General features: G+C 49.9%; 1 protein-coding gene across 2 annotated transcripts in view; it reads left to right on the plus strand.

The window, feature by feature from the left end:
• Positions 1-20,170, plus strand: part of SFXN4 (sideroflexin 4) — a 214,338-nt gene extending 194,168 nt beyond the window's left edge. Inside the window, exons 12-14 of one of the 2 annotated variants that reach the window (XM_077257875.1) lie at positions 19,327-19,400; positions 19,482-19,599; positions 19,674-20,170. In XM_077257875.1, the coding sequence (XP_077113990.1) occupies positions 19,327-19,400; positions 19,482-19,599; positions 19,674-19,751 (270 nt within the window). In that variant the 3' untranslated portion in view covers positions 19,752-20,170. The remainder of the gene's footprint in view (positions 1-19,326; positions 19,401-19,481; positions 19,600-19,673) is intronic. The other variant, XM_077257876.1, reaches the window with a different exon arrangement.
• The last annotated feature ends 1,331 nt before the right edge of the window (positions 20,171-21,501 follow it).

A 21,501-nucleotide genomic window follows, 5' to 3' on the forward strand; every position in this document is an offset into this window, starting at 1 on the left:
TTAATGTCTATGGATGTAGATGAGGACAGAGAAGCCCCCGGAGGTGGATGTGGGGGGCACATACTTTCTCCATATTAATGTCTATGGATGTAGATGAGGACAGAGAAGCCCCCGGAGGTGGATGTGGGGGGCACATACTTTCTCCATATTAATGTCTATGGATGTAGATGAGGACAGAGAAGCCCCCGGAGGTGGATGTGGGGGCACATACTTTCTCCATATTAATGTCTATGGATGTAGATGAGGACAGAGAAGCCCCCGGAGGAGGATATGGGGGGCACATACTTTCTCCATATTAATGTCTATGGATGTAGATGAGGACAGAGAAGCCCCCGGAGGTGGATGTGGGGGGCACATACTTTCTCCATATTAATGTCTATAGATGTAGATGAGGACAGAGAAGCCCCCGGAGGAGGATGTGGGGGGCACATACTTTCCTCCATATTAATGTCTATGGATGTAAATGAGGACAGAGAAGCCCCCGGAGGAGGATGTGGGGGGCACATACTTTCTCCATATTAATGTCTATGGATGTAGTTGAGGGCAGAGAAGCCCCCGGAGGTGGATGTGGGGGGCACATACTTTCTCCATATTAATGTCTATGGATGTAGATGAGGACAGAGAAGCCCCCGGAGGAGGATGTGGGGGGCTCATACTTTCTCCATATTAATGTCTATGGATGTAGATGAGGACAGAGAAGCCCCCGGAGGTGGATGTGGGGGGCACATACTTTCTCCATATTAATGTCTATGGATGTAGATGAGGACAGAGAAGCCCCCGGAGGAGGATGTGGGGGGCACATACTTTCTCCATATTAATGTCTATGGATGTAGATGACGACAGAGAAGCCCCCGGGGGAGGATGTGGGGGGCACATACTTTCTCCATATTAATGTCTATGGATGTAGATGAGGGCAGAGAAGCCCCCGGAGGTGGATGTGGGGGGCACATACTTTCTCCATATTAATGTCTATGGATGTAGATGAGGACAGAGAAGCCCCCGGAGGAGGATGTGGGGGGCACATACTTTCTCCATATTAATGTCTATGGATGTAGATGAGGACAGAGAAGCCCCCGGAGGAGGATGTGGGGGGCTCATACTTTCTCCATATTAATGTCTATGGATGTAGATGAGGACAGAGAAGCCCCCGGAGGTGGATGTGGGGGGCACATACTTTCTCCATATTAATGTCTATGGATGTAGATGAGGACAGAAAAGCCCCCGGAGGTGGATGTGGGGGGCACATACTGTCTCCATATTAATGTCTATGGATGTAGATGAGGACAGAGAAGCCCCCGGAGGTGGATGTGGGGGGCACATACTTTCTCCATATTAATGTCTATGGATGTAGATGAGGACAGAGAAGCCCCCGGAGGAGGATGTGGGGGGCACATACTTTCTCCATATTAATGTCTATGGATGTAGATGAGGACACAGAAGCCCCCGGAGGAGGATGTGGGGGGCACATACTTTCTCCATATTAATGTCTATGGATGTAGATGAGGACAGAGAAGCCCCCGGAGGTGGATGTGGGGGGCACATACTTTCTCCATATTAATGTCTATGGATGTAGATGAGGACAGAGAAGCCCCCGGAGGTGGATGTGGGGGGCACATACTTTCTCCATATTAATGTCTATGGATGTAGATGAGGACAGAGAAGCCCCCGGAGGTGGATGTGGGGGGCACATACTTTCTCCATATTAATGTCTATGGATGTAGATGAGGACAGAGAAGCCCCCGGAGGTGGATGTGGGGGCACATACTTTCTCCATATTAATGTCTATGGATGTAGATGAGGACAGAGAAGCCCCCGGAGGAGGATATGGGGGGCACATACTTTCTCCATATTAATGTCTATGGATGTAGATGAGGACAGAGAAGCCCCCGGAGGTGGATGTGGGGGGCACATACTTTCTCCATATTAATGTCTATGGATGTAGATGAGGACAGAGAAGCCCCCGGAGGAGGATGTGGGGGGCACATACTTTCTCCATATTAATGTCTATAGATGTAGATGAGGACAGAGAAGCCCCCGGAGGTGGATGTGGGGGGCACATACTTTCTCCATATTAATGTCTATGGATGTAGATGAGGACAGAGAAGCCCACGGAGGAGGATGTGGGGGGCACATACTTTCTCCATATTAATGTCTATGGATGTAGATGAGGACAGAGAAGCCCCCGGAGGTGGATGTGGGGGGACATACTTTCTCCATATTAATGTCTATGGATGTAGATGAGGACAGAGAAGCCCCCGGAGGAGGATGTGGGGGGCACATACTTTCTCCATATTAATGTCTATGGATGTAGATGAGGACAGTGAAGCCCCCGGAGGTGGATGTGGGGGGCACATACTTTCTCCATATTAATGTCTATGGATATAGATGAGGACAGAGAAGCCCCCGGAGGTGGATGTGGGGGGCACATACTTTCTCCATATTAATGTCTATGGATGTAGAGGAGGACAGAGAAGCCCCCGGAGGTGGATGTGGGGGGCACATACTTTCTCCATATTAATGTCTATGGATGTAGAGGAGGACAGAGAAGCCCCCGGAGGTGGATATGGGGGGCACATACTTTCTCCATATTAATGTCTATAGATGTAGATGAGGACAGAGAAGCCCCCGGAGGAGGATGTGGGGGGCACATACTTTCTCCATATTAATGTCTATGGATGTAGATGAGGACAGAGAAGCCCCCGGAGGAGGATGTGGGGGGCACATACTTTCTCCATATTAATGTCTATGGATGTAGATGAGGACAGAGAAGCCCCCGGAGGAGGATGTGGGGGGCACATACTTTCTCCATATTAATGTCTATAGATGTAGATGAGGACAGAGAAGCCCCCGGAGGAGGATGTGGGGGGCTCATACTTTCTCCATATTAATGTCTATGGATGTAGATGAGGACAGAGAAGCCCCCGGAGGTGGATGTGGGGGGCACATACTTTCTCCATATTAATGTCTATGGATGTAGATGAGGACAGAAAAGCCCCCGGAGGTGGATGTGGGGGGCACATACTTTCTCCATATTAATGTCTATGGATGTAGATGAGGACAGAGAAGCCCCCGGGGGAGGATGTGGGGGGCACATACTTTCTCCATATTAATGTCTATGGATGTAGATGAGGACACAGAAGCCCCCGGAGGAGGATGTGGGGGGCACATACTTTCTCCATATTAATGTCTATGGATGTAGATGAGGACACAGAAGCCCCCGGAGGTGGATGTGGGGGGCACATACTTTCTCCATATTAATGTCTATGGATGTAGATGAGGACAGAGAAGCCCCCGGGGGAGGATGTGGGGGGCACATACTTTCTCCATATTAATGTCTATGGATGTAGATGAGGACACAGAAGCCCCCGGAGGAGGATGTGGGGGGCACATACTTTCTCCATATTAATGTCTATGGATGTAGATGAGGACAGAGAAGCCCCCGGAGGAGGATGTGGGGGGCACATTCTTTCTCCATATTAATGTCTATGGATGTAGAGGAGGACAGAGAAGCCCCCGGAGGTGGATGTGGGGGGCACATACTTTCTCCATATTAATGTTTATGGATGTAGATGAGGACAGAGAAGCCCCCGGAGGAGGATGTGGGGGGACATACTTTCTCCATATTAATGTCTATGGATGTAGATGAGGACAGAGAAGCCCCCGGAGGAGGATGTGGGGGGCACATACTTTCTCCATATTAATGTCTATGGATGTAGATGAGGACAGAGAAGCCCCCGGAGGTGGATGTGGGGGGCACATACTTTCTCCATATTAATGTTTATGGATGTAGAGGAGGACAGAGAAGCCCCCGGAGGTGGATGTGGGGGGCACATACTTTCTCCATATTAATGTCTATGGATGTAGATGAGGGCAGAGAAGCCCCCGGAGGAGGATGTGGGGGGCACATACTTTCTCCATATTAATGTCTATAGATGTAGAGGAGGACAGAGAAGCCCCCGGAGGAGGATGTGGGGGGCACATACTTTCTCCATATTAATGTCTATGGATGTAGAGGAGGACAGAGAAGCCCCCGGAGGAGGATGTGGGGGGCACATACTTTCTCCATATTAATGTCTATGGATGTAGATGAGGACAGAGAAGCCCCCGGAGGTGGATGTGGGGGGCACATACTTTCTCCATATTAATGTCTATGGATGTAGATGAGGACACAGAAGCCCCCGGAGGTGGATGTGGGGGGCACATACTTTCTCCATATTAATGTCTATGGATGTAGATGAGGACAGAGAAGCCCCCGGAGGAGGATGTGGGGGGCACATACTTTCTCCATATTAATGTCTATAGATGTAGAGGAGGACAGAGAAGCCCCCGGAGGAGGATGTGGGGGGCACATACTTTCTCCATATTAATGTCTATGGATGTAGATGAGGACAGAGAAGCCCCCGGAGGAGGATGTGGGGGGCACATACTTTCTCCATATTAATGTCTATGGATGTAGATGAGGACAGAGAAGTCGCCGGAGGAGGATGTGGGGGGCACATACTTTCTCCATATTAATGTCTATGGATGTAGATGAGGACAGAGAAGCCCCCGGAGGAGGATGTGGGGGGCACATACTTTCTCCATATTAATGTCTATAGATGTAGAGGAGGACAGAGAAGCCCCCGGAGGAGGATGTGGGGGGCACATACTTTCTCCATATTAATGTCTATGGATGTAGATGAGGACAGAGAAGCCCCCGGAGGAGGATGTGGGGGGCACATACTTTCTCCATATTAATGTCTATGGATGTAGATGAGGACAGAGAAGCCCCCGGAGGTGGATGTGGGGGGCACATACTTTCTCCATATTAATGTCTATGGATGTAGATGAGGACAGAGAAGCCCCCGGAGGAGGATGTGGGGGGCACATACTTTCTCCATATTAATGTCTATGGATGTAGATGAGGACAGAGAAACCCCCGGAGGAGGATGTGGGGGGCACATACTTTCTCCATATTAATGTCTATGGATGGAGATGAGGACAGAGAAGCCCCCGGAGGTGGATGTGGGGGGCACATACTTTCTCCATATTAATGTCTATGGATGGAGATGAGGACAGAGAAGCCCCCGGAGGTGGATGTGGGGGGCACATACTTTCTCCATATTAATGTCTATGGATGTAGATGAGGACAGAGAATCCCCCGGAGGAGGATGTGGGGGGCACATTCTTTCTCCATATTAATGTCTATGGATGTAGATGAGGACAGAGAAGCCCCCGGAGGTGGATGTGGGGGGCACATACTTTCTCCATATTAATGTTTATGGATGTAGATGAGGACAGAGAAGCCCCCGGAGGAGGATGTGGGGGGCACATACTTTCTCCATATTAATGTCTATAGATGTAGAGGAGGACAGAGAAGCCCCCGGAGGAGGATGTGGGGGGCACATACTTTCTCCATATTAATGTCTATGGATGTAGATGAGGACAGAGAAGCCCCCGGAGGTGGATGTGGGGGGCACATACTTTCTCCATATTAATGTCTATGGATGTAGATGAGGACAGAGAAGCCCCCGGAGGAGGATGTGGGGGGCACATACTTTCTCCATATTAATGTCTATGGATGTAGATGAGGACAGAGAAGCCCCCGGAGGAGGATGTGGGGGGCACATACTTTCTCCATATTAATGTCTATGGATGTAGATGAGGACAGAGAAGCCCCCGGAGGAGGATGTGGGGGGCACATACTTTCTCCATATTAATGTCTATGGATGTAGAGGAGGACAGAGAAGCCCCCGGAGGAGGATGTGGGGGCACATACTTTCTCCATATTAATGTCTATGGATGTAGATGAGGACAGAGAAGCCCCCGGAGGAGGATGTGGGGGCACATACTTTCTCCATATTTATGTCTATGGATGTAGATGAGGACAGAGAAGCCCCCGGAGGAGGATGTGGGGGGCACATACTTTCTCCATATTAATGTCTATGGATGTAGATGAGGACAGAGAAGCCCCCGGAGGTGGATGTGGGGGGCACATACTTTCTCCATATTAATGTCTATAGATGTAGATGAGGACAGAGAAGCCCCCGGAGGAGGATGTGGGGGGCACATACTTTCTCCATATTAATGTCTATGGATGTAGATGAGGACAGAGAAGCCCCCGGAGGTGGATGTGGGGGGCACATACTTTCTCCATATTAATGTCTATGGATGTAGATGAGGACAGAGAAGCCCCCGGAGGAGGATGTGGGGGGCACATACTTTCTCCATATTAATGTCTATGGATGTAGATGAGGACAGAGAAGCCCCCGGAGGAGGATGTGGGGGGCACATACTTTCTCCATATTAATGTCTATGGATGTAGATGAGGACAGAGAAGCCCCCGGAGGAGGATGTGGGGGGCACATACTTTCTCCATATTAATGTCTATGGATGTAGAGGAGGACAGAGAAGCCCCCGGAGGAGGATGTGGGGGCACATACTTTCTCCATATTAATGTCTATGGATGTAGATGAGGACAGAGAAGCCCCCGGAGGAGGATGTGGGGGCACATACTTTCTCCATATTTATGTCTATGGATGTAGATGAGGACAGAGAAGCCCCCGGAGGAGGATGTGGGGGGCACATACTTTCTCCATATTAATGTCTATGGATGTAGATGAGGACAGAGAAGCCCCCGGAGGTGGATGTGGGGGGCACATACTTTCTCCATATTAATGTCTATAGATGTAGATGAGGACAGAGAAGCCCCCGGAGGAGGATGTGGGGGGCACATACTTTCTCCATATTAATGTCTATGGATGTAGATGAGGACAGAGAAGCCCCCGGAGGTGGATGTGGGGGGCACATACTTTCTCCATATTAATGTCTATGGATGTGGATGAGGACAGAGAAGCCCCCGGAGGAGGATGTGGGGGGCACATACTTTCTCCATATTAATGTCTATGGATGTAGATGAGGACAGAGAAGCCCCCGGAGGTGGATGTGGGGGGCACATACTTTCTCCATATTAATGTCTATAGATGTAGATGAGGACAGAGAAGCCCCCGGAGGAGGATGTGGGGGGCACATACTTTCTCCATATTAATGTCTATGGATGTAGATGAGGACAGAGAAGCCCCCGGAGGTGGATGTGGGGGGCACATACTTTCTCCATATTAATGTCTATGGATGTAGATGAGGACAGAGAAGCCCCCGGAGGTGGATGTGGGGGGCACATACTTTCTCCATATTAATGTCTATGGATGTAGAGGAGGACAGAGAAGCCCCCGGAGGTGGATATGGGGGGCACATACTTTCTCCATATTAATGTCTATGGATGTAGAGGAGGACAGAGAAGCCCCCGGAGGAGGATGTGGGGGGCACATACTTTCTCCATATTAATGTCTATGGATGTAGATGAGGACAGAGAAGCCCCCGGAGGAGGATGTGGGGGGCACATACTTTCTCCATATTAATGTCTATGGATGTAGATGAGGACAGAGAAGCCCCCGGAGGTGGATGTGGGGGGCACATACTTTCTCCATATTAATGTCTATGGATGTAGAGGAGGACAGAGAAGCCCCCGGAGGTGGATATGGGGGGCACATACTTTCTCCATATTAATGTCTATGGATGTAGATGAGGACAGAGAAGCCCCCGGAGGAGGATGTGGGGGGCACATACTTTCTCCATATTAATGTCTATGGATGTAGATGAGGACAGAGAAGCCCCCGGAGGAGGATGTGGGGGGCACATACTTTCTCCATATTAATGTCTATGGATGTAGATGAGGACAGAGAAGCCCCCGGAGGAGGATGTGGGGGGCACATACTTTCTCCATATTAATGTCTATAGATGTAGATGAGGACAGAGAAGCCCCCGGAGGAGGATGTGGGGGGCACATACTTTCTCCATATTAATGTCTATGGATGTAGATGAGGACAGAGAAGCCCCCGGAGGTGGATGTGGGGGCACATACTTTCTCCATATTAATGTCTATGGATGTAGATGAGGACAGAGAAGCCCCCGGAGGAGGATGTGGGGGGCACATACTTTCTCCATATTAATGTCTATGGATGTAGATGAGGACAGAGAAGCCCCCGGAGGAGGATGTGGGGGGCACATACTTTCTCCATATTAATGTCTATGGATGTAGATGAGGACAGAGAAGCCCCCGGAGGAGGATGTGGGGGGCACATACTTTCTCCATATTAATGTCTATGGATGTAGATGAGGACAGAGAAACCCCCGGAGGAGGATGTGGGGGGCACATACTTTCTCCATATTAATGTCTATGGATGGAGATGAGGACAGAGAAGCCCCCGGAGGTGGATGTGGGGGGCACATACTTTCTCCATATTAATGTCTATGGATGTAGATGAGGACAGAGAAGCCCCCGGAGGTGGATGTGGGGGGCACATACTTTCTCCATATTAATGTCTATGGATGTAGATGAGGACAGAGAAGCCCCCGGAGGTGGATGTGGGGGGCACATACTTTCTCCATATTAATGTCTATGGATGTAGATGAGGACAGAGAAGCCCCCGGAGGAGGATGTGGGGGGCACATACTTTCTCCATATTAATGTCTATGGATGTAGATGAGGACAGAGAAGCCCCCGGAGGAGGATGTGGGGGGCACATACTTTCTCCATATTAATGTCTATGGATGTAGATGAGGACAGAGAAGCCCCCGGAGGAGGATGTGGGGGGCACATTCTTTCTCCATATTAATGTCCATGGATGTAGAGGAGGACAGAGAAGCCCCCGGAGGTGGATGTGGGGGGCACATACTTTCTCCATATTAATGTTTATGGATGTAGATGAGGACAGAGAAGCCCCCGGAGGAGGATGTGGGGGGACATACTTTCTCCATATTAATGTCTATGGATGTAGATGAGGACAGAGAAGCCCCCGGAGGAGGATGTGGGGGGACATACTTTCTCCATATTAATGTTTATGGATGTAGAGGAGGACAGAGAAGCCCCCGGAGGTGGATGTGGGGGGCACATACTTTCTCCATATTAATGTCTATGGATGTAGATGAGGACAGAGAAGCCCCCGGAGGAGGATGTGGGGGGCACATACTTTCTCCATATTAATGTCTATAGATGTAGCTGAGGACAGAGAAGCCCCCGGAGGAGGATGTGGGGGGCACATACTTTCTCCATATTAATGTCTATAGATGTAGCTGAGGACAGAGAAGCCCCCGGAGGTGGATGTGGGGGGCACATACTTTCTCCATATTAATGTCTATGGATGTAGATGAGGACAGAGAAGCCCCCGGAGGTGGATGTGGGGGGCACATACTTTCTCCATATTAATGTCTATGGATGTAGATGAGGACAGAGAAGCCCCCGGAGGAGGATGTGGGGGGCACATACTTTCTCCATATTAATGTCTATAGATGTAGAGGAGGACAGAGAAGCCCCCGGAGGAGGATGTGGGGGGCACATACTTTCTCCATATTAATGTCTATGGATGTAGATGAGGACAGAGAAGCCCCCGGAGGTGGATGTGGGGGGCACATACTTTCTCCATATTAATGTCTATGGATGTAGATGAGGACAGAGAAGCCCCCGGAGGTGGATGTGGGGGGCACATACTTTCTCCATATTAATGTTTATGGATGTAGAGGAGGACAGAGAAGCCCCCGGAGGTGGATGTGTGGGGCACATACTTTCTCCATATTAATGTCTATGGATGTAGATGAGGACAGAGAAGCCCCCGGAGGAGGATGTGGGGGGCACATACTTTCTCCATATTAATGTCTATGGATGTAGATGAGGACAGAGAAGACCCCGGAGGAGGATGTGGGGGGGCACATACTTTCTCCATATTAATGTCTATGGATGTAGATGAGGACAGAGAAGCCCCCGGAGGTGGATGTGGGGGGCACATACTTTCTCCATATTAATGTCTATGGATGTAGATGAGGACAGAGAAGCCCCCGGAGGAGGATGTGGGGGGCACATACTTTCTCCATATTAATGTCTATGGATGTAGATGAGGACAGAGAAGCCCCCGGAGGAGGATGTGGGGGGCACATACTTTCTCCATATTAATGTCTATGGATGTAGATGAGGACAGAGAAGCCCCCGGAGGTGGATGTGGGGGGCACATACTTTCTCCATATTAATGTCTATGGATGTAGATGAGGACAGAGAAGCCCCCGGAGAAGGATGTGGGGGGCACATACTTTCTCCATATTAATGTCTATAGATGTAGATGAGGACAGAGAAGCCCCCGGAGGTGGATGTGGGGGGCACATACTTTCTCCATATTAATGTCTATGGATGTAGATGAGGACAGAGAAGCCCCCGGAGGTGGATGTGGGGGGCACATACTTTCTCCATATTAATGTCTATGGATGTAGATGAGGACAGAGAAGCCCCCGGAGGAGGATGTGGGGGGCACATACTTTCTCCATATTAATGTCTATAGATGTAGATGAGGACAGAGAAGCCCCCGGAGGAGGATGTGGGGGGCACATACTTTCTCCATATTAATGTCTATGGATGTAGATGAGGACAGAGAAGCCCCCGGAGGTGGATGTGGGGGGCACATACTTTCTCCATATTAATGTCTATGGATGTAGATGAGGACAGAGAAGCCCCCGGAGGTGGATGTGGGGGGCACATACTTTCTCCATATTAATGTTTATGGATGTAGAGGAGGACAGAGAAGCCCCCGGAGGTGGATGTGTGGGGCACATACTTTCTCCATATTAATGTCTATGGATGTAGATGAGGACAGAGAAGCCCCCGGAGGAGGATGTGGGGGGCACATACTTTCTCCATATTAATGTCCATGGATGTAGATGAGGACAGAGAAGCCCCCGGAGGAGGATGTGGGGGCACATACTTTCTCTATATTAATGTCTATGGATGTAGATGAGGACACAGAAGCCCCCGGAGGAGGATGTGGGGGGCACATACTTTCTCCATATTAATGTCTATGGATGTAGATGAGGACAGAGAAGCCCCCGGAGGAGGATGTGGGGGGCACATACTTTCTCCATATTAATGTCTATGGATGTAGATGAGGACAGAGAAGCCCCCGGAGGTGGATGTGGGGGGCACATACTTTCTCCATATTAATGTCTATGGATGTAGATGAGGACAGAGAAGCCCCCGGAGGAGGATGTGGGGGGCACATACTTTCTCCATATTAATGTCTATGGATGTAGATGAGGACAGAGAAGCCCCCGGAGGAGGATGTGGGGGGCACATACTTTCTCCTTATTAATGTCTATGGATGTAGATGAGGACACAGAAGCCCCCGGAGGTGGATGTGGGGGGCACATACTTTCTCCATATTAATGTCTATGAATGTAGATGAGGACAGAGAAGCCCCCGGAGGAGGATGTGGGGGGCACATACTTTCTCCATATTAATGTCTATGGATGTAGATGAGGACACAGAAGCCCCCGGAGGAGGATGTGGGGGGCACATACTTTCTCCATATTAATGTCTATGGATGTAGATGAGGACAGAGAAGCCCCCGGAGGTGGATGTGGGGGGCACATACTTTCTCCATATTAATGTCTATGGATGTAGATGAGGACAGAGAAGCCCCCGGAGGAGGATGTGGGGGGCACATACTTTCTCCATATTAATGTCTATGGATGTAGATGAGGACACAGAAGCCCCCGGAGGAGGATGTGGGGGGCACATACTTTCTCCATATTAATGTCTATGGATGTAGAGGACAGAGAAGCCCCCGGAGGAGGATGTGGGGGGCACATACTTTCTCCATATTAATGTCTATGGATGTAGATGAGGACAGAGAAGACCCCGGAGGAGGATGTGGGGGGCACATACTTTCTCCATATTAATGTCTATGGATGTAGGTGAGGACAGAGAAGCCCCCGGAGGAGGATGTGGGGGGCACATACTTTCTCCATATTAATGTCTATGGATGTAGATGAGGACAGAGAAGCCCCCGGAGGTGGATGTGGGGGGCACATACTTTCTCCATATTAATGTCTATGGATGTAGATGAGGACAGAGAAGCCCCCGGAGGAGGATGTGGGGGGCACATACTTTCTCCATATTAATGTCTATGGATGTAGATGAGGACAGAGTAGCCCCCGGAGGAGGATGTGGGGGGCACATACTTTCTCCATATTAATGTCTATGGATGTAGATGAGGACAGAGAAGCCCCCGGAGGTGGATGTGGGGGGCACATACTTTCTCCATATTAATGTCTACGGATGTAGATGAGGACAGAGAAGCCCCCGGAGGAGGATGTGGGGGGCACATACTTTCTCCATATTAATGTCTATGGATGTAAATGAGGACAGAGAATCCCCCGGAGGAGGATGTGGGGGGCACATACTTTCTCCATATTAATGTCTATGGATGTAGATGAGGAGAGAGAAGCCCCCGGAGGAGGATGTGGGGGGCACATACTTTCTCCATATTAGTGTCTATGGATGTAGATGAGGACAGAGAAGCCCCCGGAGGAGGATGTGGGGGGCACATACTTTCTCCATATTAATGTCTATGGATGTAGATTAGGACAGAGAAGCCCCCGGAGGAGGATGTGGGGGGCACATACTTTCTCCATATTAATGTCTATGGATGTAGATGAGGACAGAGAAGCCCCCGGAGGAGGATGTGGGGGGCACATACTTTCTCCATATTAATGTCTATGGATGTAGATGAGGACAGAGAAGCCCCCGGAGGAGGATGTGGGGGGCACATACTTCCTCCATATTAATGTCTATGCATGTAGATGAGGACACAGAAGCCCCCGGAGGAGAATGTGGGGGGCACATACTTTCTCCATATTAATGTCTATGGATGTAGATGAGGACAGAGAAGCCCCCGGAGGAGGATGTGGGGGCACATACTTTCTCCATATTAATGTGTATGGATGTAGAGGACAGAGAAGCCCCCGGAGGAGGATGTGGGGGCACATACTTTCTCCATATTAATGTCTATGGATGTAGATGAGGACAGAGAAGCCCCCGGAGGTGGATGTGGGGGGCACATACTTTCTCCATATTAATGTCTATGGATGTAGATGAGGACAGAGAAGCCCCCGGAGGTGGATGTGGGGGGCACATACTTTCTCCATATTAATGTCTATGGATGTAGATGAGGACCGAGAAGCCCCCGGAGGAGGATGTGGGGGGCACATACTTTCTCCATATTAATGTCTATGGATGTAGATGAGGACAGAGAAGCCCCCGGAGGAGGATGTGGGGGGCACATACTTTCTCCATATTAATGTCTATGGATGTAGATTAGGACAGAGAAGCCCCCGGAGGAGGATGTGGGGGGCACATACTTTCTCCATATTAATGTCTATGGATGTAGATGAGGACAGAGAAGCCCCCGGAGGAGGATGTGGGGGGCACATACTTTCTCCATATTAATGTCTATGGATGTAGATGAGGACAGAGAAGCCCCCGGAGGAGGATGTGGGGGGCACATACTTCCTCCATATTAATGTCTATGGATGTAGATGAGGACAGAGAAGCCCCCGGAGGAGGATGTGGGGGGCACATACTTCCTCCATATTAATGTCTATGCATGTAGATGAGGACACAGAAGCCCCCGGAGGAGAATGTGGGGGGCACATACTTTCTCCATATTAATGTCTATGGATGTAGATGAGGACAGAGAAGCCCCCGGAGGAGGATGTGGGGGCACATACTTTCTCCATATTAATGTGTATGGATGTAGAGGACAGAGAAGCCCCCGGAGGAGGATGTGGGGGGCACATACTTTCTCCATATTAATGTCTATGGATGTAGATGAGGACAGAGAAGACCCCGGAGGAGGATGTGGGGGGCACATACTTTCTCCATATTAATGTCTATAGATGTAGATGAGGACAGAGAAGCCCCCGGAGATGGATGTGGGGGGCACATACTTTCTCCATATTAATGTCTATGGATGTAGGTGAGGACAGAGAAGCCCCCGGAGGAGGATGTGGGGGGCACATACTTTCTCCATATTAATGTCTATGGATGTAGGTGAGGACAGAGAAGCCCCCGGAGGAGGATGTGGGGGGCACATACTTTCTCCATATTAATGTCTATGGATGTAGGTGAGGACAGAGAAGCCCCCGGAGGAGGATGTGGGGGGCACATACTTTCTCCATATTAATGTCTATGGATGTAGATGAGGACAGAGAAGCCCCCGGAGGAGGATGTGGGGGGCACATACTTTCTCCATATTAATGTCTATGGATGTAGATGAGGACCGAGAAGCCCCCGGAGGAGGATGTGGGGGGCACATACTTTCTCCATATTAATGTCTATGGATGTAGATGAGGACAGAGAAGCCCCCGGAGGAGGATGTGGGGGGCACATACTTTCTCCATATTAATGTCTATGGATGTAGATTAGGACAGAGAAGCCCCCGGAGGAGGATGTGGGGGGCACATACTTTCTCCATATTAATGTCTATGGATGTAGATGAGGACAGAGAAGCCCCCGGAGGAGGATGTGGGGGGCACATACTTTCTCCATATTAATGTCTATGGATGTAGGTGAGGACAGAGAAGCCCCCGGAGGTGGATGTGGGGGGCACATACTGTCTCCATGTTAATGTCTATAGATGTAGATGAGGACAGAGAAGCCCCCGGAGGAGGATGTGGGGGGGCACATACTTTCTCCATATCAATGTCTATGGATGTAGATGAGGACAGAGAAGCCCCCGGAGGAGGATGTGGGGGGCACATACTTTCTCCATATTAATGTCTATGGATGTAGGTGAGGACAGAGAAGCCCCCGGAGGTGGATGTGGGGGGCACATACTGTCTCCATGTTAATGTCTATAGATGTAGATGAGGACAGAGAAGCCCCCGGAGGAGGATGTGGGGGGCACATACTTTCTCCATATTAATGTCTATGGATGTAGATGAGGACAGAGAAGCCCCCGGAGGAGGATGTGGGGGGCACATACTTTCTCCATATTAATGTCTATGGATGTAGGTGAGGACAGAGAAGCCCCCGGAGGTGGATGTGGGGGGCACATACTGTCTCCATGTTAATGTCTATAGATGTAGATGAGGACAGAGAAGCCCCCGGAGGAGGATGTGGGGGGCACATACTTTCTCCATATTAATGTCTATGGATGTAGATGAGGACAGAGAAGCCCCCGGAGGAGGATGTGGGGGGCACATACTTCCTCCATATTAATGTCTATGCATGTAGATGAGGACAGAGAAGCCCCCGGAGGTGGATGTGGGGGGCACATACTTTCTCCATATTAATGTCTATGGATGTAGATTAGGACAGAGAAGCCCCCGGAGGAGGATGTGGGGGGCACATACTTTCTCCATATTAATGTCTATGGATGTAGATGAGGACAGAGAAGCCCCCGGAGGAGGATGTGGGGGGCACATACTTTCTCCATATTAATGTCTATGGATGTAGGTGAGGACAGAGAAGCCCCCGGAGGTGGATGTGGGGGGCACATACTTTCTCCATATTAATGTCTATGGATGTAGATGAGGGCAGAGAAGCCCCCGGAGGAGGATGTGGGGGGCACATACTTTCTCCATATTAATGTCTATGGATGTAGATGAGGACAGAGAAGCCCCCGGAGGTGGATGTGGGGGGCACATACTTTCTTCATATTAATGTCTATGGATGTAGATGAGGACAGAGAAGCCCCCGGAGGAGGATGTGGGGGGCACATACTTTCTCCATATTAATGTCTATGGATGTAGATGAGGACAGAGAAGCCCCCGGAGGAGGATGTGGGGGGCACATACTTTCTCCATATTAATGTCTATGGATGTAGATGAGGGCAGAGAAGCCCCCGGAGGAGGATGTGGGGGGCACATACTTTCTCCATATTAATGTCTATGGATGTAGATGAGGACAGAGAAGCCCCCGGAGGAGGATGTGGGGGGCACATACTTTCTTCATATTAATGTCTATGGATGTAGATGAGGACAGAGAAGCCCCCGGAGGAGGATGTGGGGGGCACATACTTTCTCCATATTAATGTCTATGGATGTAGATGAGGACAGAGAAGCCCCCGGAGGAGGATGTGGGGGGCACATACTTTCTCCATATTAATGTCTATGGATGTAGATGAGGACAGAGAAGCCCCCGGAGGAGGATGTGGGGGGCACATACTTTCTCCATATTAATGTCTATGGATGTAGAGGACAGAGAAGACCCCGGAGGAGGATGTGGGGGGCACATACTTTCTCCATATTAATGTCTATGGATGTAGATGAGGACAGAGAAGCCCCCGGAGGAGGATGTGGGGGGCACATACTTTCTCCATATTAATGTCTATGGATGTAGATGAGGACAGAGAAGCCCCCGGAGGAGGATGTGGGGGCACATACTTTCTCCATATTAATGTCTATGGATGTAGAGGAGGACAGAGAAGCCCCCGGAGGAGGATGTGGGGGGCACATACTTTCTCCATATTAATGTCTATGGATGTAGATGAGGACAGAGAAGCCCCCGGAGGAGGATGTGGGGGGCACATACTTTCTCCATATTAATGTCTATGGATGTAGATGAGGACAGAGAAGCCCCCGGAGGAGGATGTGGGGGCACATACTTTCTCCATATTAATGTCTATGGATGTAGAGGAGGACAGAGAAGCCCCCGGAGGTGGTTGTGGGGGGCACATACTTTCTCCATATTAATGTCTATGGATGTAGATGAGGACAGAGAAGCCCCCGGAGGAGGATGTGGGGGGCACATACTTTCTCCATATTAATGTCTATGGATGTAGATGAGGACAGAGAAGCCCCCGGAGGTGGATGTGGGGGGCACATACTTTCTCCATATTAATGTCTATGGATGTAGATGAGGACAGAGAAGCCCCCGGAGGAGGATGTGGGGGGCACATACTTTCTCCGTATTAATGTCTATGGATGTAGAGGAGGACAGAGAAGCCCCCGGAGGTGGATGTGGGGGGCACATACTTTCTCCATATTAATGTCTATGGATGTAGATGAGGACAGAGAAGCCCCCGGAGGAGGATGTGGGGGGCACATACTTTCTCCATATTAATGTCTATGGATGTAGATGAGGACACAGAAGCCCCCGGAGGTGGATGTGGGGGGCACATACTTTCTCCATATTAATGTCTATGGATGTAGATGAGGACAGAGAAGCCCCCGGAGGTGGATGTGGGGGGCACATACTTTCTCCATATTAATGTCTATGGATGTAGATGAGGACAGAGAAGCCCCCGGAGGAGGATGTGGGGGGCACATACTTTCTCCATATTAATGTCTATGGATGTAGATGAGGACAGAGAAGCCCCCGGAGGAGGATGTGGGGGGCACATACTTTCTCCATATTAATGTCTATGGATGTAGATGAGGACAGAGAAGCCCCCGGAGGAGGATGTGGGGGGACATACTTTCTCCATATTAATGTCTATGAATGTAGATGAGGACAGAGAAGCCCCCGGAGGAGGATGTGGGGGGCACATACTTTCTCCATATTAATGTCTATGGATGTAGATGAGGACAGTGAAGCCCCCGGAGGAGGATGTGGGGGGCACATACTTTCTCCATATTAATGTCTATGGATGTAGAGGACAGAGAAGCCCCCGGAGGAGGATGTGGGGGGCACATACTTTCTCCATATTAATGTCTATGGATGTAGATGAGGACAGAGAAGCCCCCGGAGGTGGATGTGGGGGGCACATACTTTCTCCATATTAATGTCTATGGATGTAGATGAGGACAGAGAAGCCCCCGGAGGAGGATGTGGGGGGCACATACTTTCTCCATATTATTGTTTATGGATGTAGATGAGGACAGAGAAGCCCCCGGAGGTGGATGTGGGGGGCACATACTTTCTCCATATTAATGTCTATGGATGTAGATGAGGACAGAGAAGCCCCCGGAGGTGGATGTGGGGGGCACATACTTTCTCCATATTAATGTCTATAGATGTAGATGAGGACAGAGAAGCCCCCGGAGGTGGATGTGGGGGGCACATACTTTCTCCATATTAATGTCTATGGATGTAGATGAGGACAGAGAAGCCCCCGGAGGAGGATGTGGGGGGCACATACTTTCTCCATATTAATGTCTATGGATGTAGATGAGGACAGAGAAGCCCCCGGAGGTGGATGTGGGGGGCACATACTTTCTCCATATTAATGTCTATGGATGTAGATGAGGACAGAGAAGCCCCCGGAGGTGGATGTGGGGGGCACATACTTTCTCCATATTAATGTCTATGGATGTAGAGGAGGACAGAGAAGCCCCCGGAGGTGGATGTGGGGGGCACATACTTTCTCCATATTAATGTCTATGGATGTAGATGAGGACAGAGAAGCCCCCGGAGGAGGATGTGGGGGGCACATACTTTCTCCATATTAATGTCTATGGATGTAGATGAGGACAGAGAAGCCCCCGGAGGAGGATGTGGGGGGCACATACTTTCTCCATATTAGTGTCTATGGATGTAGATGAGGACAGAGAAGCCCCCGGAGGAGGATGTGGGGGGCACATACTTTCTCCATATTAATGTCTATAGATGTAGATGAGGACAGAGAAGCCCCCGGAGGAGGATGTGGGGGGCACATACTTTCTCCATATTAATGTCTATGGATGTAGATGAGGACAGAGAAGCCCCCGGAGGAGGATGTGGGGGGCACATACTTTTCTCCACATTAATGTCTATGGATGGAGGTCAGAGAAGCCCCCGGAGGTGGATGTGGGGGGCACATACTTTTCTCCACATTAATGTCTATGGATGGAGGTCAGAGAAGCCCCCGGAGGTGGATGTGGGGGGCACATACTTTTCTCCACATTAATGTCTATGGATGGAGGTCAGAGAAGCCCTCGGAGGTGGATGTGGGGGGCACATACTTTTCTCCACATTAATGTCTATGGATGGAGGTCAGAGAAGCCCTCGGAGGTGGATGTGGGGGGCACATACTTTTCTCCACATTAATGTCTATGGATGGAGGTCAGAGAAGCCCCCGGAGGTGGATGTGGGGGGCACATACTTTTCTCCACATTAATGTCTATGGATGGAGGTCAGAGAAGCCCTCGGAGGTGGATGTGGGGGGCACATACTTTTCTCCACATTAATGTCTATGGATGGAGGTCAGAGAAGCCCTCGGAGGTGGATGTGGGGGGCACATACTTTTCTCCACATTAATGTCTATGGATGGAGGTCAGAGAAGCCCTCGGAGGTGGATGTGGGGGGCACATACTTTTCTCCACATTAATGTCTATGGATGGAGGTCAGAGAAGCCCTCGGAGGTGGATGTGGGGGGCACATACTTTTCTCCACATTAATGTCTATGGATGGAGGTCAGAGAAGCCCCCGGAGGTGGATGTGGGGGGCACATACTTTTGTCCATATGACAGGTGTAAGGACCCTGCCCTGTATGAGTACCTCTGTGCATAGATGCAGCCATGGTCACCAGCTATTCTGCTCTTCAGGCCATGAAGGAGACAGCACTGTCCCGGTCGGCTCTTCTTGGCATCACTGCATTGATTCCCTCCCTGATGAGACGGTGAGTGCTGTCAGCTCCTTTCCTCCAGCTTGGAGCTGTGCCACAGTTCTGTCAACTCTGTATTTTCCTCCCTTTTCACAGCTCTTCCAATATGACGAGGAACCCGCAGATGTTCACTCTGCTTGGACACCTGGCCGCTCTTGTTACCTTTGGGATGATGGTTCCTGTGTCATTCAGCATCTTTCCTCAGAAGGGATGGGTGCGTGTTCACAGCCATAGACCTTTATGTGGGGCATTCACATCCCTCTAATGTTTCCATACAATGTGTTTCAGATCAGACGAGATGATTTGGAGGAAGAACTGAAGGAGAAGTCATCAGAGCCTGTGCTGTTCTATAACCGGGGATTATGAAACTGTGGGTGACTACAGCCAGTGGAAATTGTTGAGCCTGTTAGCAACTGAGGGTCGTCTCTGAGCCTGGAAGTGTCCTCTACAGTTTTAGGTCATTTCTGAGTCTGGAAGTTTCCTCCACGGCTAGGGATCTTCTCTGAGTTTGGAAATGTCCTCTACGGTCGGTGATCTTCTCTGAGCCTGGAAATATCCTCCACGGTATGGGATCTTCTCTGAGCTTGGATATGTCCTCCACCATCGGGGGTCTTTTCTGAGCTTGGAAATGTCCTCCATGTTTAGGGGTCTTCTCTGAGCTTGGAAATGTCCTCCACGGTTGGGGATCTTCTCTGAGCCTGGAATTGTCCTCCACGGTCGTTGATCTTCTTTGAGTTGGACAATGCTGACATTTCCTTCTTATATCATAAAACAGTAAAAGCCTTTCTGATGGTTGTGTAATTCCTGCTGCAGCACAGTAGCACACAACCTCCACTATGGGGTTCGGGTGAAGGAAAACAGGTACACTCACAGAGAAATCACAGAGCAGCAGGCAGAAGCCACTAGGTGGCGAAAGAGTAGTCAGAAAAAGGCGGGTCAGCAACAGAGAGGGAACGAGGTGCCAGAGGTTACAGCAATACACGTGGTCAGAAACAAGCCAAAAAGTTAGAGCCGATCAGGAGCAGGAAAGCCAGAGACGCAAGACAGTCAAACAGGTCAGAGGACAAGCTAAGTCAAATACCAAGGAGTCACAACACGGAGAACTGCAATGAGCGACGTCACAGGGGAACACAGGAATGGGACCTAGGTAAACAGGCAGAGGATAAATCGGGGTATAACGGGTCAGCTGCTCAAGCCAGAGACAGGAACTATAACTGACACTGCTTGCAGGTAACAGCGGACTGAAATAGCCAGACAGCTCCCAAAACGAGCTAAGGAATATTATCTCCCGCATGACCATCCCAGGGAGAGAATAGTCAGAAACAAACCCCAGACTGGATCATGACAGGTTGAGGCTGTAGCGTGAGGTCCCCTCTGGCAGGAATAGCATTTATTCTATTTAGCGGAGTGCCTCCATCTTACCAACCCCCATACAGAGGCAGCAGCACAGTCCTGAGTCGTGGCCTTTGATCCTTGCAGCCGTTAACCTGGCAGTACACGTGAACAGCAGCAGGAAGTTCTCCACTGTTTTCTGAGCGGAGGAAACTTTTGGCTGCTCCAGGTTTATTGCACCTTCTGCTGATGCTCCTCTCTGCACATGAGCACAGGGCAGAAATCTCTGCTGCAGATAAAGTGAAAAAGTGCCTGTGAAGACACAGGGGTCAGTGGGTGCTCGTCTGCTAGCCCGGCTGTCTTTAGAAAGACCACATGGACCAGGGCTCAAACCATTGAAAGCCCCCTTTCTTTTCACGTGAGCAGAAAACTACTCGGACAACACAGGGTGAGGGTAAAACAGTGTGGCAATACTTTTTTGAATGACAAAACAGTCAGCTAACATGTAGAACAGTCCCAGCAAAATACCCAATACTTTATTGAACCACAAAACAGGCAGATAACATGTAGAACAGTCCCAGCAAAATTCCCAAGATGGTATGTGGCCAAGTGACCTGATTGTTCCCAACCTGGATTCTTCAAGACGTCTCTGCGAGTTCAGCGATGGTTAGTAGAGCAGATCTGTGTTCTTCCAGCTGAGGCGGTGGTCCCCTAAGCTGACATCCTGTACAATGTTCCAGGCTGTGGTTTTCTAAAGTTTCTATGATTATTCTTTCGGAATGAT

This window comes from Ranitomeya variabilis, chromosome 4, assembly GCF_051348905.1.
Source record: "Ranitomeya variabilis isolate aRanVar5 chromosome 4, aRanVar5.hap1, whole genome shotgun sequence".
Taxonomy (NCBI): Eukaryota; Metazoa; Chordata; class Amphibia; order Anura; family Dendrobatidae; genus Ranitomeya; species Ranitomeya variabilis.